Source organism: Equus caballus, chromosome 3 (genome assembly GCF_041296265.1).
Source record: "Equus caballus isolate H_3958 breed thoroughbred chromosome 3, TB-T2T, whole genome shotgun sequence".
In the NCBI taxonomy this organism is placed as follows: domain Eukaryota; kingdom Metazoa; phylum Chordata; class Mammalia; order Perissodactyla; family Equidae; genus Equus; species Equus caballus.
In genome coordinates this window covers 68342715-68358183 of record NC_091686.1, presented here as the reverse complement: position 1 = coordinate 68358183, position 15469 = coordinate 68342715, and the positions used below count along the sequence as shown (strand labels likewise).

Here is a 15469-nt window from a genome sequence, read left to right as displayed (position 1 = left end):
GGACTCTTTCATATAGCAAATGCTCAGTAAATAAATGTTTGCTGAATTACGATTAGGGAATCTGATCAATATAATGGGCAGTATTCTCAGCAGCAGTTTTTATAAACCTATTAACCAAAACTGTCAAATTAAAAAGGCTGACCAAAGAAGCATTTTTATACAAGCAATCAGTGACCCATGCAGAACATCGACAGACCAGACAAGACCAGCTCTAATGATAGTCTTAAATCAGAACTGAGGGAGCCAGAACGTACCGTCTCAAAAAAGAGTATTCTCCCAGATGTAAATCATAAGTGAAAAACGGTGAACCAAACCCTATCAGATCCCAATCCGATGATTTTTCAAATAGAAATACTGGGCTGCAGGTCAGGAGAGAAGAGCCTCCTCTATAATGCAGAATTCTATCTATGTACCATCCTCATTCAAAACTGTTTATAAAGTATCAGTCTATGCAGAAGAATCAATTTACATGTAATTAATTGATGATTATCTATCATCTTTGAGTTTTAATATTATGGAAAAATATGCAATGACACTTGAAAGAAGTTCCTTTTGATTTGCTTTAAATCTGACTTTTGAAAGCATTGAGCATCAAGGTTAAGAAATGCTGGCGAGAATTCAAAGAAATGACACTTGCTGATAGTAGTAGGAAAACATCACGGAAGTATCAAATTTAAAATATATTGACCCAAGTGAAGAAACTCACTCCATAAAAATAAAAGCACCAAAATATAAGGAAATATGTATAAGAATGTTTATTGCAACATTATCTGTAGTGACAAAAAACTCGAAACATACTTACTATGGAGTACATTCTGCAGTTATTTAAATCACTATCAATTGCCAATATCCATCAGTTATTGAGAAGGGGGAAAAAGCAAGTATTAGAATGGTATGTTGACATGATTCTGCTTTTTAAAAAAGCACACCATCTCCATATGCGTGACTATTTATTTGTTCAACAAATATTTATTGAGTGCCTACAGCATGGAAGGCACCATTCTGTGGTGCATACATTCTAGTGGTAGAGAGAAACAAACAAGATAACTAAGTAAAATATAGTATTTAGAATGTTAGAAAGTGAAAATAAAGAAAGGAAATGTGTTTGTGAAACGCAGACTAAAATATGAGGCATCTGAAGGAAGATTCAAGGCAGAAGGCACAGCGAGAGCAAAAAGAAGATGGTCAGTATGAATGGAGCAAAGTGACCAAGAAAAAGTAATAAAAAAATAAGATTCGAGAAGTGTAAGGAGTAGTGTGGGTGGGCAGATCATGCAGGGTCTTAAAAGGCTTTATAGGTTAGTATAGAGGTGAGGACTTTAGTTACCTTATCAAGTTTTTAACTTTAGTTATCTTACAATGACGAAATAGGTTTTTCTTTAGTTATCTCTGAATGTTTCACAGTTTAGACTGAACACATGATTGTAATAAAGAAAACACAATGAAGTTGACTGAGAACAGACATCTTAATAGGATATTTCCTAAAACTGCTTCCTGACTTTATAATTTACAGGTAGGGAGTAAATCTCTAAATGTATTTAATATAATGAATAAACATCAAAAGTATGAAAAAATTAAAGATTTTAAAAACAGATATCTACATCTTAGCTATAAAAAGGATGCTTTCTAGGTTTATAGAAATGCAAAAAGAAACAATATCATGAAATAACTATTACTTAGAGATCCTAACATTTAAAAATAGGAGAGCAATACAAAAACAGGATATTCTAATACTTTAAAAGAAAGAACTAAGAGGTAGGTTATGTTCAATTAAGGGAGAAGAAGGAACCAGGGAATTTAGAATAAAAAACTGGGTTCAAATCCTAGCCTAGCTAGGCAAGTTACTTAACTTCCCATAGATTCAGTTTTTCCATTTGTAATAGGAGAGTAATAATATTTTTACTGAGAAGACTAAAATAATATGTACTCTGTCATACAACTTGGCCCTATTATATTGCCTGGTATCTAGTAGGCATTAAATAAATATTAGGTGAAACTGAATATGAAGATAGGTCAAGTAATAGTTACAGTGATTTTATCTAATCTCAATGTGTTCATATTCTTTTAAAACTTCAAAATGGCCAAAAAAGCTACTTTTCAATTGACCAGAATCTAAACCACAAATTTTTTGAAAATGAAGAACCTCCAATATTAAATATATTTTCCAGAAAATAAGTGTATTTCACATTTAAATTAGAATAATATGTTCAGAATAATTCATATTTTCTTTATGCAAGATGACATATACAGCTTAACAAAGTCAGCAAGTACAATAAAAAAGAATGGACCTGACTCAAATCAAAAAGGTTATAATTATCATTGTGTATTCTTTATAAATGTAAACAGTACATGTTAAATTTTGTAACTTTTTTTTTGGTGAGGAAAACTGGCCCTGAGCTAACATCTGTGCCAATCTTCCTCTACTTTGTATGTGGGATGCCACCACAGCATGGCTTGATGAGTGGTGTGTAGGTCCGTGCCTGGGATCTGAACCTGCGAACTCTGGGCCAAGGAAGTGGAGCACACAAACTTAACCACTATGCCACTGGGCTGGGCCCAAATTTTATAACATTTTTAACCTTTTATAAAAGATGAAATACAGCAGAATATGTATTCCATAATATTCAATGCCAACCAATTCTTTTCCTGCTATCATTACTATTTCTATCACATTCTAGAGTGCAGAGTTATTGACAGGAAGGAGGAATAAAAGAAGGAGCTATGAGACGGTCCAAACTATAAGTTGTCTGGAGTATTTCACTCCCCATGAGAATAGATGGGAATGATGCTATAGTCTGTCTGAAAAAGAAAAGTACAAGAGAAATCATCCATTTAAAAAAATGTACTCATTAAACATTCCACCAAGTGGCTGTACTTCACTGGTTGGTTATGCCTTGGTAGTGCATTTGGTACTTCTGATAAATCTGTTGGCAACCAATTACAAGGTCTAGGATCAATGAAGTATAGATTTGGATGGGGATTAAGAGATCATTAGCTGAGATAAGTCTAAAATTGAGCATTAGAGGCTAGATTTTCTGACTTCCAGATTAATGCAATTCCTATAATAAAATTTTGTTTATTCTGATTACAAAGAAAATTCTTTTAATATTTAAAATACTCAAAATTCTTTCCAGTATTTGAGACAAAATTGGAGAGAAAATTCCGATAATTTAAAGCAAAAGTAAACACAAAACAAAACAAAAACAAAAAACAACAGATTACAAAGTAGGGGGAAGAAAGCAGGAGGGAAAAAAGTAGGTATTTTTCATATGTAAAGGTTATCATTACCTTTTCCAAGTCTAACTCCTCTAATAAAATGCTGGCATTTTTGTTTGCTTCAGCAGCCTGTCTATCTTTGGCTTGTACTATTGATTCCATACAAAGATGACACTTCTTCAGCATCTCCTAAAATGAAAAATTAAGACTTTTTCAGCATAAAAAAAAAAATACACATTCAGAGACAATTCTGAAAGGATCAAGATATTAATTGAGGCACTTGAAAGAACATAAGCAATAAAGATCAGTGGTAGGGCAACAAAGGATGCAAGTAAAAACAATTTAAACAGCATATTTTTAAAAATATACAAGCAAAGAGCCTCTACTGTTCTTCAAAATAATATTCATTTGACTGGTACTTTGGAAACTAAAATTATTTACTCCTATAATTTGAATATAAGTAATCGTATAGCAAACAGAATTGAAATAATTTGTCAGTTGGTTAATGGGCTAGAGGAAAAAGTCAATGTCAACAAACAAAATGGGTTTAAATAATTTTAAAGTACTTAACTGGAAAGAACTGTTCTCAAATATTTAAGCTTTGTTGCTACAACTTCATGTGCAAGAATCACCCATTAAGAAATCACAGACACAGGTACTTTGACACTTTTCTCAGTGATTTCATTCTCACAACACACTTTTTGACAGGAAAGGGATATTTCCCTATTAAGACAAAAGCCTTATTTTTAATCTCTCTCTCATTTCCAAAAAAACCCAGTGGTATCCAGGAATGTTAACTGTCATAGAGGAATCGACAGGCAGGCAAGACAGTAAATTGGCTATGTTAAATAAAACCTATGGGGAAAAGCTGCTCACTGTCATGCAATAACTGCTGAGAAAATGTAACAGAAAGACATTTTTAGATATGTTGACCTCTTTGGATTTTCAGAGGCATGTCTTAGGATTTTATTCAAATATTAGCATAAATCCCAAATCAAAACGTCACCAGGGAAAGATCTTAAGTAGATCTCTAATAGGATCTTTTTGTATCTCCTCTACTTTTCCTGCAAAAATCCAAGCCAATTCATTCTTCAGCTGACAGTTACACAAAATTTTACATTATGCTGAAGACAAAGTTTTCTTGCCCATGATTAAAAGTACTATGTTCATTTTTTGTTTACGTATACAAAAAAAAATCCACTGGGCTTGTTCCTCTCAGAATAGACATCAGTCTGGATAAACAAACATACAGATTATAGCACTAATGGACAATAACAATCTTTGCTTTATATTGTTTAGTATTTACACAAAAATTAAATTAGCTCAAGTACTATTTAAAAGGATAAAGTAATTTTATCACAGAGACTGTTTTATTGCTTCATTAGGTAAGTAATCTATAAATAGTATCCCTTAAACAACATATTTCATCCCCAAATACTAGATAAATGAAAATTGCTATATACAACACATTATTGCTCAAACTCAGACATTTTTCTTAGTGTGGGATATATATGTATGAAACCAAATGGGATCCCTATCTCATATAGTGGGATGAATTTGATCAATATATTACCTTATCAGTGATGGTTGCTATGTATCTCATACATTCAGAATCTGATGGAAACTGATTCACTTCTTTGACTAAGTAGCGTACCACCTTCACATGACCCTAAAAACCAGATATCAATGCCAAATTAAAAAGAGACTCTAACACGATTCAGTACATCTACAGTCTGTCTTAAGTAAGATTCCTTTGACATTAGTGCCACAAAATAAAGACTTAATTGGGTATTATTTGCACTGTAAATGAAAAAGAGACAGGCTTTGGTTTTAACAAGTTAAATCTACATTGTTCATTCTCATCCCACTCTCCAAAAACGTACAGAATAACTTGACCTAAAATTCTAAACCACTCTAAATAAAAGACAATAACCCAAAAATCAGTATGAAGAAATAGGGGATATGTCTGAAAGAAAAAAAATACTCAATTTTTTTTCTAGCTAATTCATTACAATGAGCATCTCGTTTCAGTTCTAAGCATTAAAAGAGTACAAATAATTTTGTTCTTTCTTTCAGATAAAAAGTAAATGCATAGTTCTGTAGTAGATAGTATGAAAGAAATACAATACCCTTTCCTAAGCATGAGCTATGATTATATTATTCACCATAACACAGTTCACTATGTTCAAAATCTTTAGACCAAAATTCAAGAGGGTCTCTCCGCTTTCTCCAATCCACAACACTGCTCTCTGACACAAAACATATAAGTTAGCCAGTCTGAATAAACAGCTGTTCACTTTTAGTATACTTCCTCTATTTGCCTCTATCGCTTCTTTTCATCTGTACACCTTTTTAAACTATCTCAATCTTTTAACGAATAGCTCAAATGGCATTTGCATCATTCCTTGATATCTCACCAACACTTCTATAGAATTTAACTATTTATATGGGACAACTCACAGTTACCTGATTTTGTGTGTGGTATCTTACTGACTAAATTACATTTTTCAAAAAGTGCGACTCCTGCACTCTGTACAATGTAATATTCCAACCATTACACTTGCACATGGTAGGTACTAACAAAATAAATAATAGAATGAATACAACAGAGTATAGACGATAAGCACTGTTCTTAAGGAGCTAAGTCTACTTGGAAAGATAAGATATATGCATGTTAGAAATTGGAGTAGTAACAACACATATATTTGTCAAAATGAATGATAAAGATAATATTATGGAGATTAAATATCTCAATGTGTGCTCAGATAGGATGTGAAGAGTTTCTGTAGAAGGGTAGATTAAAAGAATGAGCAATTTTGGAAAAATGAGGAAGGACATGGGCATTCCTGAGACGAGAACAAAGGCAGTGTGAGACAGTGACAAAGAAAAGACCAAGCAAGAAGACTCTCCACATTAGGGACTCAATGGGAGATGAGCTCTAAAGGCACTACATTGTGGTGGCTTTGAATAACAAAATAAGACTGCATTTCAAAAGACTACAGAGACTAGGGAGACAGGAAAAAGTTCTTGAAGGGGATACTAATAGAGTGGAGTGGTCAGGAAGATTACCTTGATAATGATATGCTAGCTTGCATGGATAAGAGGTAGGTAGCCAGTGAGAAAGAGTAAGTTTGTTTGGTGAGAAGAAAAATAGAGAGAGTCAGTGGCGAGGTAGTCTAGAGCATCCAGGGAAGAGGTGGTATAAAGAACAAGAGTCAGAGAGTAATAGAAAAAAGGAAGAGATGATTTCTTGCGATTTATATTAAAATTTTTCAATACAACAAAGCAATCTGGAATCTACAAAGGATTTTACCTGCATGTCTCAGAATAATGAAACTCAAAATTATAATCTCTGAAATAGTGATCTGGTTTCCTCAGTAACACAACTGCACTTAAGAGCAATCAAATCCTCAAATCAAATTACTTGTACAAAGATCTGTGCTAGGCTCTAGAGAAAGAGAAACAAAGTTTCTCTTGCTTTCAAAAACTGTATTTCTATTTCAGAACGTAGTAAACTCTATTTTCAGTAGTTTCACATACTGTCAGCTGGGTTTTCATTATTTAATTCCTTTTTTCCTAGTAACTAAAGTCAGTGATTAAAAATAAAGTCAATGTAAGTTAAATTTTTCTCTGCTGTGCTAATATAAGTATTCATTCATAAACAAGTAATTAGTTACTCTTAATTGGATTTACATTTTGTAAAATATTAAGATTGCAACTAGATTTTGAAAATATTACTTAGAACAACTTTTCAAATAGTTAGTTAGCTTTAATGTTCAGTACGGGTAATATTACTTTTCTGGGACATCTGTATCTACCTTTCAATGTTGCCATCAGAGCGATTATTAGCTTATTATATTACTGCCTTCATCAGTGATGTTAAGTCCTAAAATGAGTCTTTAGTGAACACTAAACTACGTACTTCCTAGACTAAGTGAAAAACATCTACACGAATGAGGATCGAAGACTAATACCTTTCTAAATGCTGCCATGAGAGGAGTAATCTTGCGATTATCTGCTGCATCCACATCTGCACCTGCTTGCACCAGTAACTGAACCACATCGAGGTGTCCACCATTTGCTGCTAGCCACAATGGAGTGTTCCCCTTCTTGTTACGTACATCAATGTGAGCTCCCCTAAATGAACAACAGAGATACCACTGTTTAAAATGAAACAGATAACAATAAAAACCAAGTACTGAAAATATTTTGTAAAGATGAAAGTTGTTTATACAATTCAAGCCTAAAATATATTTCTCTTTCAAAAACACATTACAAAGAATTTCCAGTCATTGAATTAAAAGCTACTGAATTAAAAAATAGCCATATATCAATAATTGCTTATTTTAAAAATATTGACTGCATAATTCTGAGTTTCAAATCTTGAGAAAATGTGAAATTATACATAGTGAAAAATAAAAGCATATCCCTGTTAATATCATAGTCAATATATTAAACAAACTGTATCCTAGAGACGCAAACAGTATCCTTACAAGGCAATTGTATCTGTTTCAGATTATTTATATTCATGTATTTATATTATGTGGCTTCAAAAAAGAATGAATCTAAAAATAACATGCAGGTTTAGCTCTCAGGGCATCATGGTAGATAAGACTCACGGTGAATAACAGTAGTTGATAGTAGCTACTACTAAATTCTACTGCTTAGGATATCATACAGAAAGGTCTTTAAGACTGTTAAAGTATGAAATCCAATTAAGCAGACAAGCATCTTTGGAAGGCTGGCAGGCAACATTTAAGTGACTGAAAGTAGAAACTATCCTGGATCCCATCTGCTACCTTTCATAAGTGTCACTTAAAAGCCCTAATTACTATGAAGAACAAGAAAATCAGCCCCAACGTCTTAGATTATTGTCAGACTTTTAAGGTGTGTAGTGATACTTTTTGCAAAACTTAGACTATGTGGGCGATGTGAATATGGATGACAACAGCCGGATGTTTAAATAGCTAATTATAGTACTTTTAAAGTGTACACACACACACAGGAAAGGAAGAAAAGAAATATTTCTAGGTTGCATTGAAATAAATCAGACAGTGTAGCATAGCTCTGGATGGGTAGAACAGAACAGAGGTAGGTTTAAAAAATAAAACAAAACATGCACTTATATTTTATAGAAGGAGCAATCACATTTGATTTTTTAATAGCACAATTTTCCCAGAGAGAACAGTAATTACTAGTCACACTGTGTTCATATATGAAGGGTGCGGTAACATCATACCTGCCAATGAGAAGTTCACAGAATTTATAATGCCCTTTATCTGCTGCTATGGTTAAAGCTGTATCTCTCGAGGAGGGCACCGGAGGAGCATTAACATCAGCACCTTTATCCAGAAGAACTCGGCCCACCTCTGCATATCCACCAGAGGCAGCTTCCATTAGTGGTGTGAGGCCAGTCTAGGTTTAGCGAAAAATAAAAAACAACACATAAGAGACTAGAAAGAGCTAAAATGTTAAAGAATAACAATCTGGGGAGCAATACACTATAAAGATTCACAACTAAATTTTAGCACTGACACTACGAGCCTCCGAGTTACAGTGGTATCTACTGAAAGAAGATAATTCTACCTAATGTCAATTTGTTAAAAAAATTTGTGTAAGATGCAAGTACCTGGCATATAACTGGCACTTAATAAATGTTCCCTCTCTTCTCCTTCATGATAATACATATTTTTCAGCTCATAACTCTATAGTCACTATTACCTATAAAAATTTATTGTTGAGGTACTTTCAAGAGCAATACTTGGGTCATACAGAACGATTTTTGATTAAATATATATATAAGAGATAAATGTTACCAGAAAATACTAAAATCTAATTAGCATATTGCTACTGTACACTTTAAATATCAAAGCAGTAAATTCATGTGTAAATATCAGACCTTTCCTTACCTTAGCTCTGTGTTCCACATTTGCTTTTCTATCAAGCAGAAGACTAACCACTTCAGTTCTTCCTTGGAAGCAGGCTAATGTAAGGGCAGTGTTCCGATTGGTTTCTATTTGAGCATTTATGTCAGAGCCCATGTCTAACAGGAGCTTAACGGCAGCTGTGTGCCCATTCATAGCTGCTAACATCAGAGGAGAAATGCCCAATTTGCTACCAGTTCTGGGGGTGGAGGTATGGGGAGAACAAAAGGAAAAATACACATTTTAAATGTCCCAGAAAAACTGGATGATAATATAGAATTCTATTTCAGGATTTATTTAAGGTTCCTTATTTTGCAGGATTATTTAAAATAATCATTTTTCTCAGACCTTGTAAGTCTTTAAGATACTACCAAGACTCCATTAGAAATCTTTTATTATCCAGAAGTAGAATACTTTCTGTATCTCATTTAACATATGACTTGGGCTGAAAAGTGATTACTAAATCATTAAGGTACTAAAGACAGATTTTCCATCCTAAAGCACATACTTGCTTACTTAATAAAAACTCATTAAAAAGATGTACGTTAGTTCCACAAGAAATAGAGTAATTGATATTTTTTCACGTTCTACATAAAGAGTTTTAAATACTTAAATAAAATTAATCTTAAAAATCAGTAATTTGAATTTTAAATTTGTAATGAAGGCATTTCCTAAATATGGCACTAAAAATATAAACGTTCTAAAATATCTTTAACATAACATTCTTAACGGGCATGTAGAGAGAGAATAAAACTTGCCTAGAATTAATCTCAGCTCCTGCATTTAGTAATATTTTGATAATGTTCACATAGCCACCAGAAGCAGCCAGGCTTAGAGGCGTGTAATCAGAAACATTCCTGTGCTCTTTATTTGCCCCTCGAGCTAACAATAGCTCCACCACCTGGAAAGAAAAAAGGAAAAAGTGTGCTTTCTTAAGGTGAGACAATTTGCAAGGTATATATTTCTGATTTGTCTTTTTTTCTCATATATTGTATAATAACAGAAGGGAAAAGTCCTTCTTTCATCCTTTACATAAAATCAGTCTCAAATGATAGCAAGACGTCTTAGAGGCCAACAAAGAGATAGCTTCTCAAGTAAAATCATTTTGGAATCTGATGAAACGGCACAGCGTGTTCATGAAAGATCTAGACCTCATGTGTTGCTGTGCAATGCTACTTTGGAATTAATATTTCTGAGTTATTACACCACACAGTGGAAAAATAGAATAATATTTTTTCATTTATACATGTGAATATCTTTAAAATAAATTTTTTAAATTGATAAAAGCTAAAAAAAAAAAAACTTGGAATAAAGCTAACATTTATTTTTTCCAACATTTTATTATGAAAATTTTCAAACATAGAGAAAAACTGAAAAAATTTATATATAACCACTACCTAGATTCTACCATTAATATTCTGCTGAACTTTATCACATCTATTCCTTTGTTCTTCATTTTTTGATGCATTTCCAAGTAAATTGTAGACATCTGCAATTTCCCTTAAATACTGATAGCACGCATATCATTAACTAGACTATTGCTTTTTTTCAGTTTTTAGGGGAAATTTGTAACTTACAATAAATGCTCAAAACTTAAGTGTACATTCACCAAGGTCTGATAAACGCATAAACCTAATGTAATTTAAATCTGTTATTTACTCATGATGCTTCCAAGTCAATCCCACCTACAGATTAGTTTCATCTATCTTAGATCTTCATATAAATGAAATTACATAGTGTTTGAGAGCCATTTGTATTGTGTAGCATTCCACTATATGAATATGCTATAGTTTATCATACTGAAATCAAAATTAAGGCTTTAATTTTGATTTTGACACAGGTACTAGTATTTTCATCTTCATTTTCGAAAACAGGCACGGGGAAGTTAAAGAATGTTCAAGTTCATAGTTCTTATCCTTGCTCTTACTATTAATAATGCATCCTAAAATATTAACTGGGAAATAGCAAATAAACATTAACAAACAGTGCTTTGTGTTACATTCCAGTTAAAACTTTACTTGTTTGAAAAAGCTATGACCAATTTTAGATATAACTTGCTGTCCATCACTTTTTTGCTTTTAGAACCACTACGACTAGGTGGCTTACGTGACAAGGTTATAAAAATAAGACCAAAAAATGGCATTAGGCTGTTTTATTTTAGAAACAGTCTCTTAAGCAATAAAATAGAAATCCTTAATCAAATTTCTCAAGTTTTTAAAATTCCATCATGCAAAGATAACTGACCTTAGTTATCTTTCAGAGGAAATGATCTATTTCCAAAAGGTAATAAACACTCAATATAAAAAAAATTAGTTTGTGATTTTATGGTAAAATAACTTTCCAATGTTCTAATGACACCAAATGAAAGCAACAGTGTTAAAAACAAAATTATTACCCTAAAAGACTTCTATAACTGTTATAACCTCATCTGTTACATTTTAATAAGAATGCATACAGATTAGAGTATGCTATAGATTTTAATATTGCTTTGAAAGGAAGGAAATCAACTGATTTCTTTTTGATTCAAAATTGAAAAATTTGTTATTACTTATGAAGCAAGTATTATTTCAAGGTACAAAATTAGTGAAAATTTTACTTAAGTCAAAGTTTAACTTTCATTATATTTCAAAACAGAAGCATTTACATTCTGACCAATACAAGTTTTTCTATTAATGTTGTTATTTAATTGCAAAAATTTCTGCTATCACATTTCAATTTGACGTTCATGGGGATCTCTATTTTTTCTGATGTAGTAGAAATAACTTATGAGATTAAGTTGGCTTATTTTTTACTATCTTAATATTATTTGTTGTAAAATCCTTTTAACATATCAATCACCTCCATGTGGGGATACAGGAAAATAAAAAAATGACACAAATGTATTCATTCGACCAGAAGAAATAGCACAGTAGAAATAGGTCCTTTGCTGTCTCTTGAGCAGAACATCTCTAATAGCAGTGCATCTAACTGTCCACACACAAAATATCTACTTTAAATATAAAGGAGCAAAAATTACTGACACAGCAAAGCAAAAATTGTATGGAAAAAAAAATGCTTGTAGGCTCATTAGGCTCCAATTCTTTTTAATTCACAAGATAAAGGATCACCAAGCCCTATCTTTCTATATATGTACCATTTTATTAGATTTCCCAGTCTTTCTGTGCAGGAATTATTCCACCTCTCAAAATTTTTTATTTACAAGTTTATTAAAAATCCCACTGGGTTTAACTTATTAGAGTTCAATGTAACTGGGGTGCTATGACAGGAAAAGGAGAGGAGGGGGTTTAAGATACACAAATAGTAACACCAGTTTGTGGTCAGAGTACTTTTAGATACAATGTTTCAGGAGGGATATAGCACAATGGGTGGAATAGCCAGGTGAAGGGTTTGGAAAAGGTATTCCCAAGCTAACAATCAAAAGAACAGGACATGTTTCACATAAACAATAGGTGACTGGCAAATAAAGACTCAAATATCTGGAGATTTAGGAGAGTATAAACCTCTTTCCATTAGTTCAAAGAACAGAACTAGGAATAGTAGGGAAACATAGGGAAGGCATACTTTAGCTTGGTAGAGACAGAAAATTTTATAATAATTAGGATGTTGAAAAAAAAGAAAATTTTTAAGCTGAGCGGGAAACTGACATGGATGACCTAGGGTACTTACTAAATCTAAGATTCAACAATTCCCTGATTGAGAAGCTGTCAATCTATAGAGACAGCATGACTTGCTAATCAAAAGCCTTATATCCTTTGTACATAGCATTGGATTTAAAAAATGGATTTAAAAAATTAGGTCATCCAGTTGATTACCAAAGGCCAGAAGAAGATACACGAGACAGTGTGAATTATAATTTCTTGGGCCTACACCTGATCACAACAGCCGTTCTACCTTCCTTAAAAAACTAAAAGGTCATATAATCTTATCTGAGAACCTTACCTCCAGAGTTGAGAAAGGATGGGGATAAACTAGAAAAGGTCCTCAGAACAACTAAAAATTGAATATGCAATTCTCTACTAATCTTTTAAGTACCTTTCATGCTAGGTACTCTAGGACAGTAGGACAGGAAAAGCTGAGTGAATTTAGGCCCTGCTTATCAGAAGCTTACTGATTTGATTTGGGACGTCATAATCATTCTCTTAGCCTGAATGCAACACACAAGGATTCCTATAGCAGGTATTACTATTGGATGAGCAGAATAATAAACAACATATGATTTTTCTGGCAAGATAGCTTATGCTAACACTAATATTTGTCCTTTTACTAATAAGTAACAGTTTCAGTTACTATGAGAAATCTAAATGTTAATCCACCATTCCCATAAAATCATGTGAGTTAAAAAGTATACATTTGCTAAATAGATGGAGGAGAAAAATTACCTCCTGTCTTCCCCCAGAACAAGCCAAAGATAGAGGTGTGTCCTTGGTTCTTTCAGACTGGGCTTCAATGTCTGCACCATTATCCAGCAATATTTCTACAACACCAACATGACCAGCTGTAGCAGCCAAGATGAGTGGAGTAAAACCTGGAGAAAAACAATGATCTTTTCACTACACACTAAGCAAAGGAACAATAATACTGTTTTCCATTATGTCTAACCATCAAAATAGGGCTAGAAGTAGTATTTATTCATAGAACACAAATATTCCAGGAAAAAAAAATTAACAAAAGTAGGCCCCACCTTTCTTGTCTCGGTGCTCAATACTAGCTCCTCTCTCTAGCAGTGTTTGTACCAGTTCCTCATGACCACCAGCACAGGCAAGTGTTAGCGCTGTGTCATGATTACTCTCAGTCTGTAAAAAATTAATTTTTTGATTAGATTAGATAATTCTAAAGTTTTAACATCAATTACACTATATACATATACCAAATACACACAGATACATATGTACCATTCTACTGTATCAAACATTTGGATAATAAGGTTTTTTTTCCACATTAGTGGCCAACTTGTGATTTTAAAGGCTACAAATAATATTTGAACTTTATGGGCAATTCTTAAAGGAAGCATGAAGGAAAAAAGTATGATTTCCAACCATATGCTATTTTCAACTACATGATTAAAAGAAATACTGTGGACCCACTTTCGCTTCCAGCCATTAATGGAGTAACATAAACAAGATTTATCTTCCTATCTCAAAACAACTAAAAAAAAGGGATAAACTATTTGAAATGATGGTATTTAGACAGGCAGTGCACAACAGTGATCTCTGAGGACAGAAATGATTAACTCAACTTATTGCCAGGAGTTCCCAGGCTGCAGTGCCAGGAGGGTACCCAAACAGCCTGGCAGTTTCCCTCAGTCGAGAAGACTGAATTTGGAGAGGTCAAGGTTGCTAGAATTCAAAGGGCAGACTACTGGAGAGGAAAGCGCTACAGAGAGAGAGTATTCCAGAGAGTACTCCAGAGATCTGCCAACGTTCCTCAAGTCTTCAGCTGAGTTCTGATCAGCACATATGAACGAGGAAAATTATCAGAGGCCAGGGAAATACCCCCAGAAGGGATCAGGCTGAACAACACCCAGAACTTACACAGGGCAGGAATAGTTTAGTTTGGTTCCCACCACCCAGAGTAGAAAGATCTCAAAACACACAGGATAACAAGTAAAATCCTTAACAGTGGGGTCAAATTAGCTGTTCCGGACCAATCTAACAAAGCTAAAAAGCAGGCCTTGAAATGAAAAAATTGTTTCCAAGTAACTTAACTGCATTCGGAAACAAAGCCCCAAAATACTTAAAGGAACAAAAAAAAAACCATAGTAAAATATAGAATACTTTGAAAGACAAAGACTATAATAATTGAGACATGACATGGTTTACATACAATTTACTTATGACTTCTAATGATAGTGACCAATATTAGATTTACCAGTGGTCATACTCTCTCACAGTTTAAGAGCTTGTTTAGTGAACTAAGTCCTCATAACTTTAGTACTCTAAACTTGTGCTGTCCAAAAAAGATTATATAAGCAACATGTGGCCACTAGTATTTGAAATATGGCTAGTGTGACTGAGGAACTGAATTTCATTTTAACTTTAAATCATTTATATTTAAAAATTAATACTCAATTTTGTTATTGGAAAACTTTTTAGTATGTCTGGAGCAACCTGAGAAAAGGAATCTACTTTTTCAACTGTACAACAGTTAAATCTAAATGCAAATCAAGTATTTTCAATGAAGTTCAAGTTGAGATATATTCTAAATAGGGTGACAAACCATCCGGATTTGCTCAGGACTGAGAGGTTTCTGGAATTAAGTGTTAAAATCAAGAAAGTCCCAGGAAAACCAGGATGATTTGATCACTCTAAGCTGTAAGTAACATACACACT

At 33.2% G+C, this 15469-nt stretch overlaps 1 protein-coding gene across 9 annotated transcripts in view; it reads right to left on the bottom strand.

Moving 5' to 3' along the window:
- Positions 1-15469, bottom strand: part of ANKRD17 (ankyrin repeat domain 17) — a 162777-nt gene that overhangs the window by 34849 nt on the left and 112459 nt on the right. For all 9 annotated transcript variants that reach the window (XM_023637982.2, XM_005608721.4, XM_070263709.1 and 6 more), the window contains 8 exons: positions 13822-13933; positions 13520-13665; positions 9899-10041; positions 9126-9339; positions 8456-8631; positions 7191-7353; positions 4790-4885; positions 3289-3405 (listed from right to left, as the gene is read on the bottom strand). In XM_023637982.2, the coding sequence (XP_023493750.2) occupies positions 3289-3405; positions 4790-4885; positions 7191-7353; positions 8456-8631; positions 9126-9339; positions 9899-10041; positions 13520-13665; positions 13822-13933 (1167 nt within the window). The remainder of the gene's footprint in view (positions 1-3288; positions 3406-4789; positions 4886-7190; positions 7354-8455; positions 8632-9125; positions 9340-9898; positions 10042-13519; positions 13666-13821; positions 13934-15469) is intronic.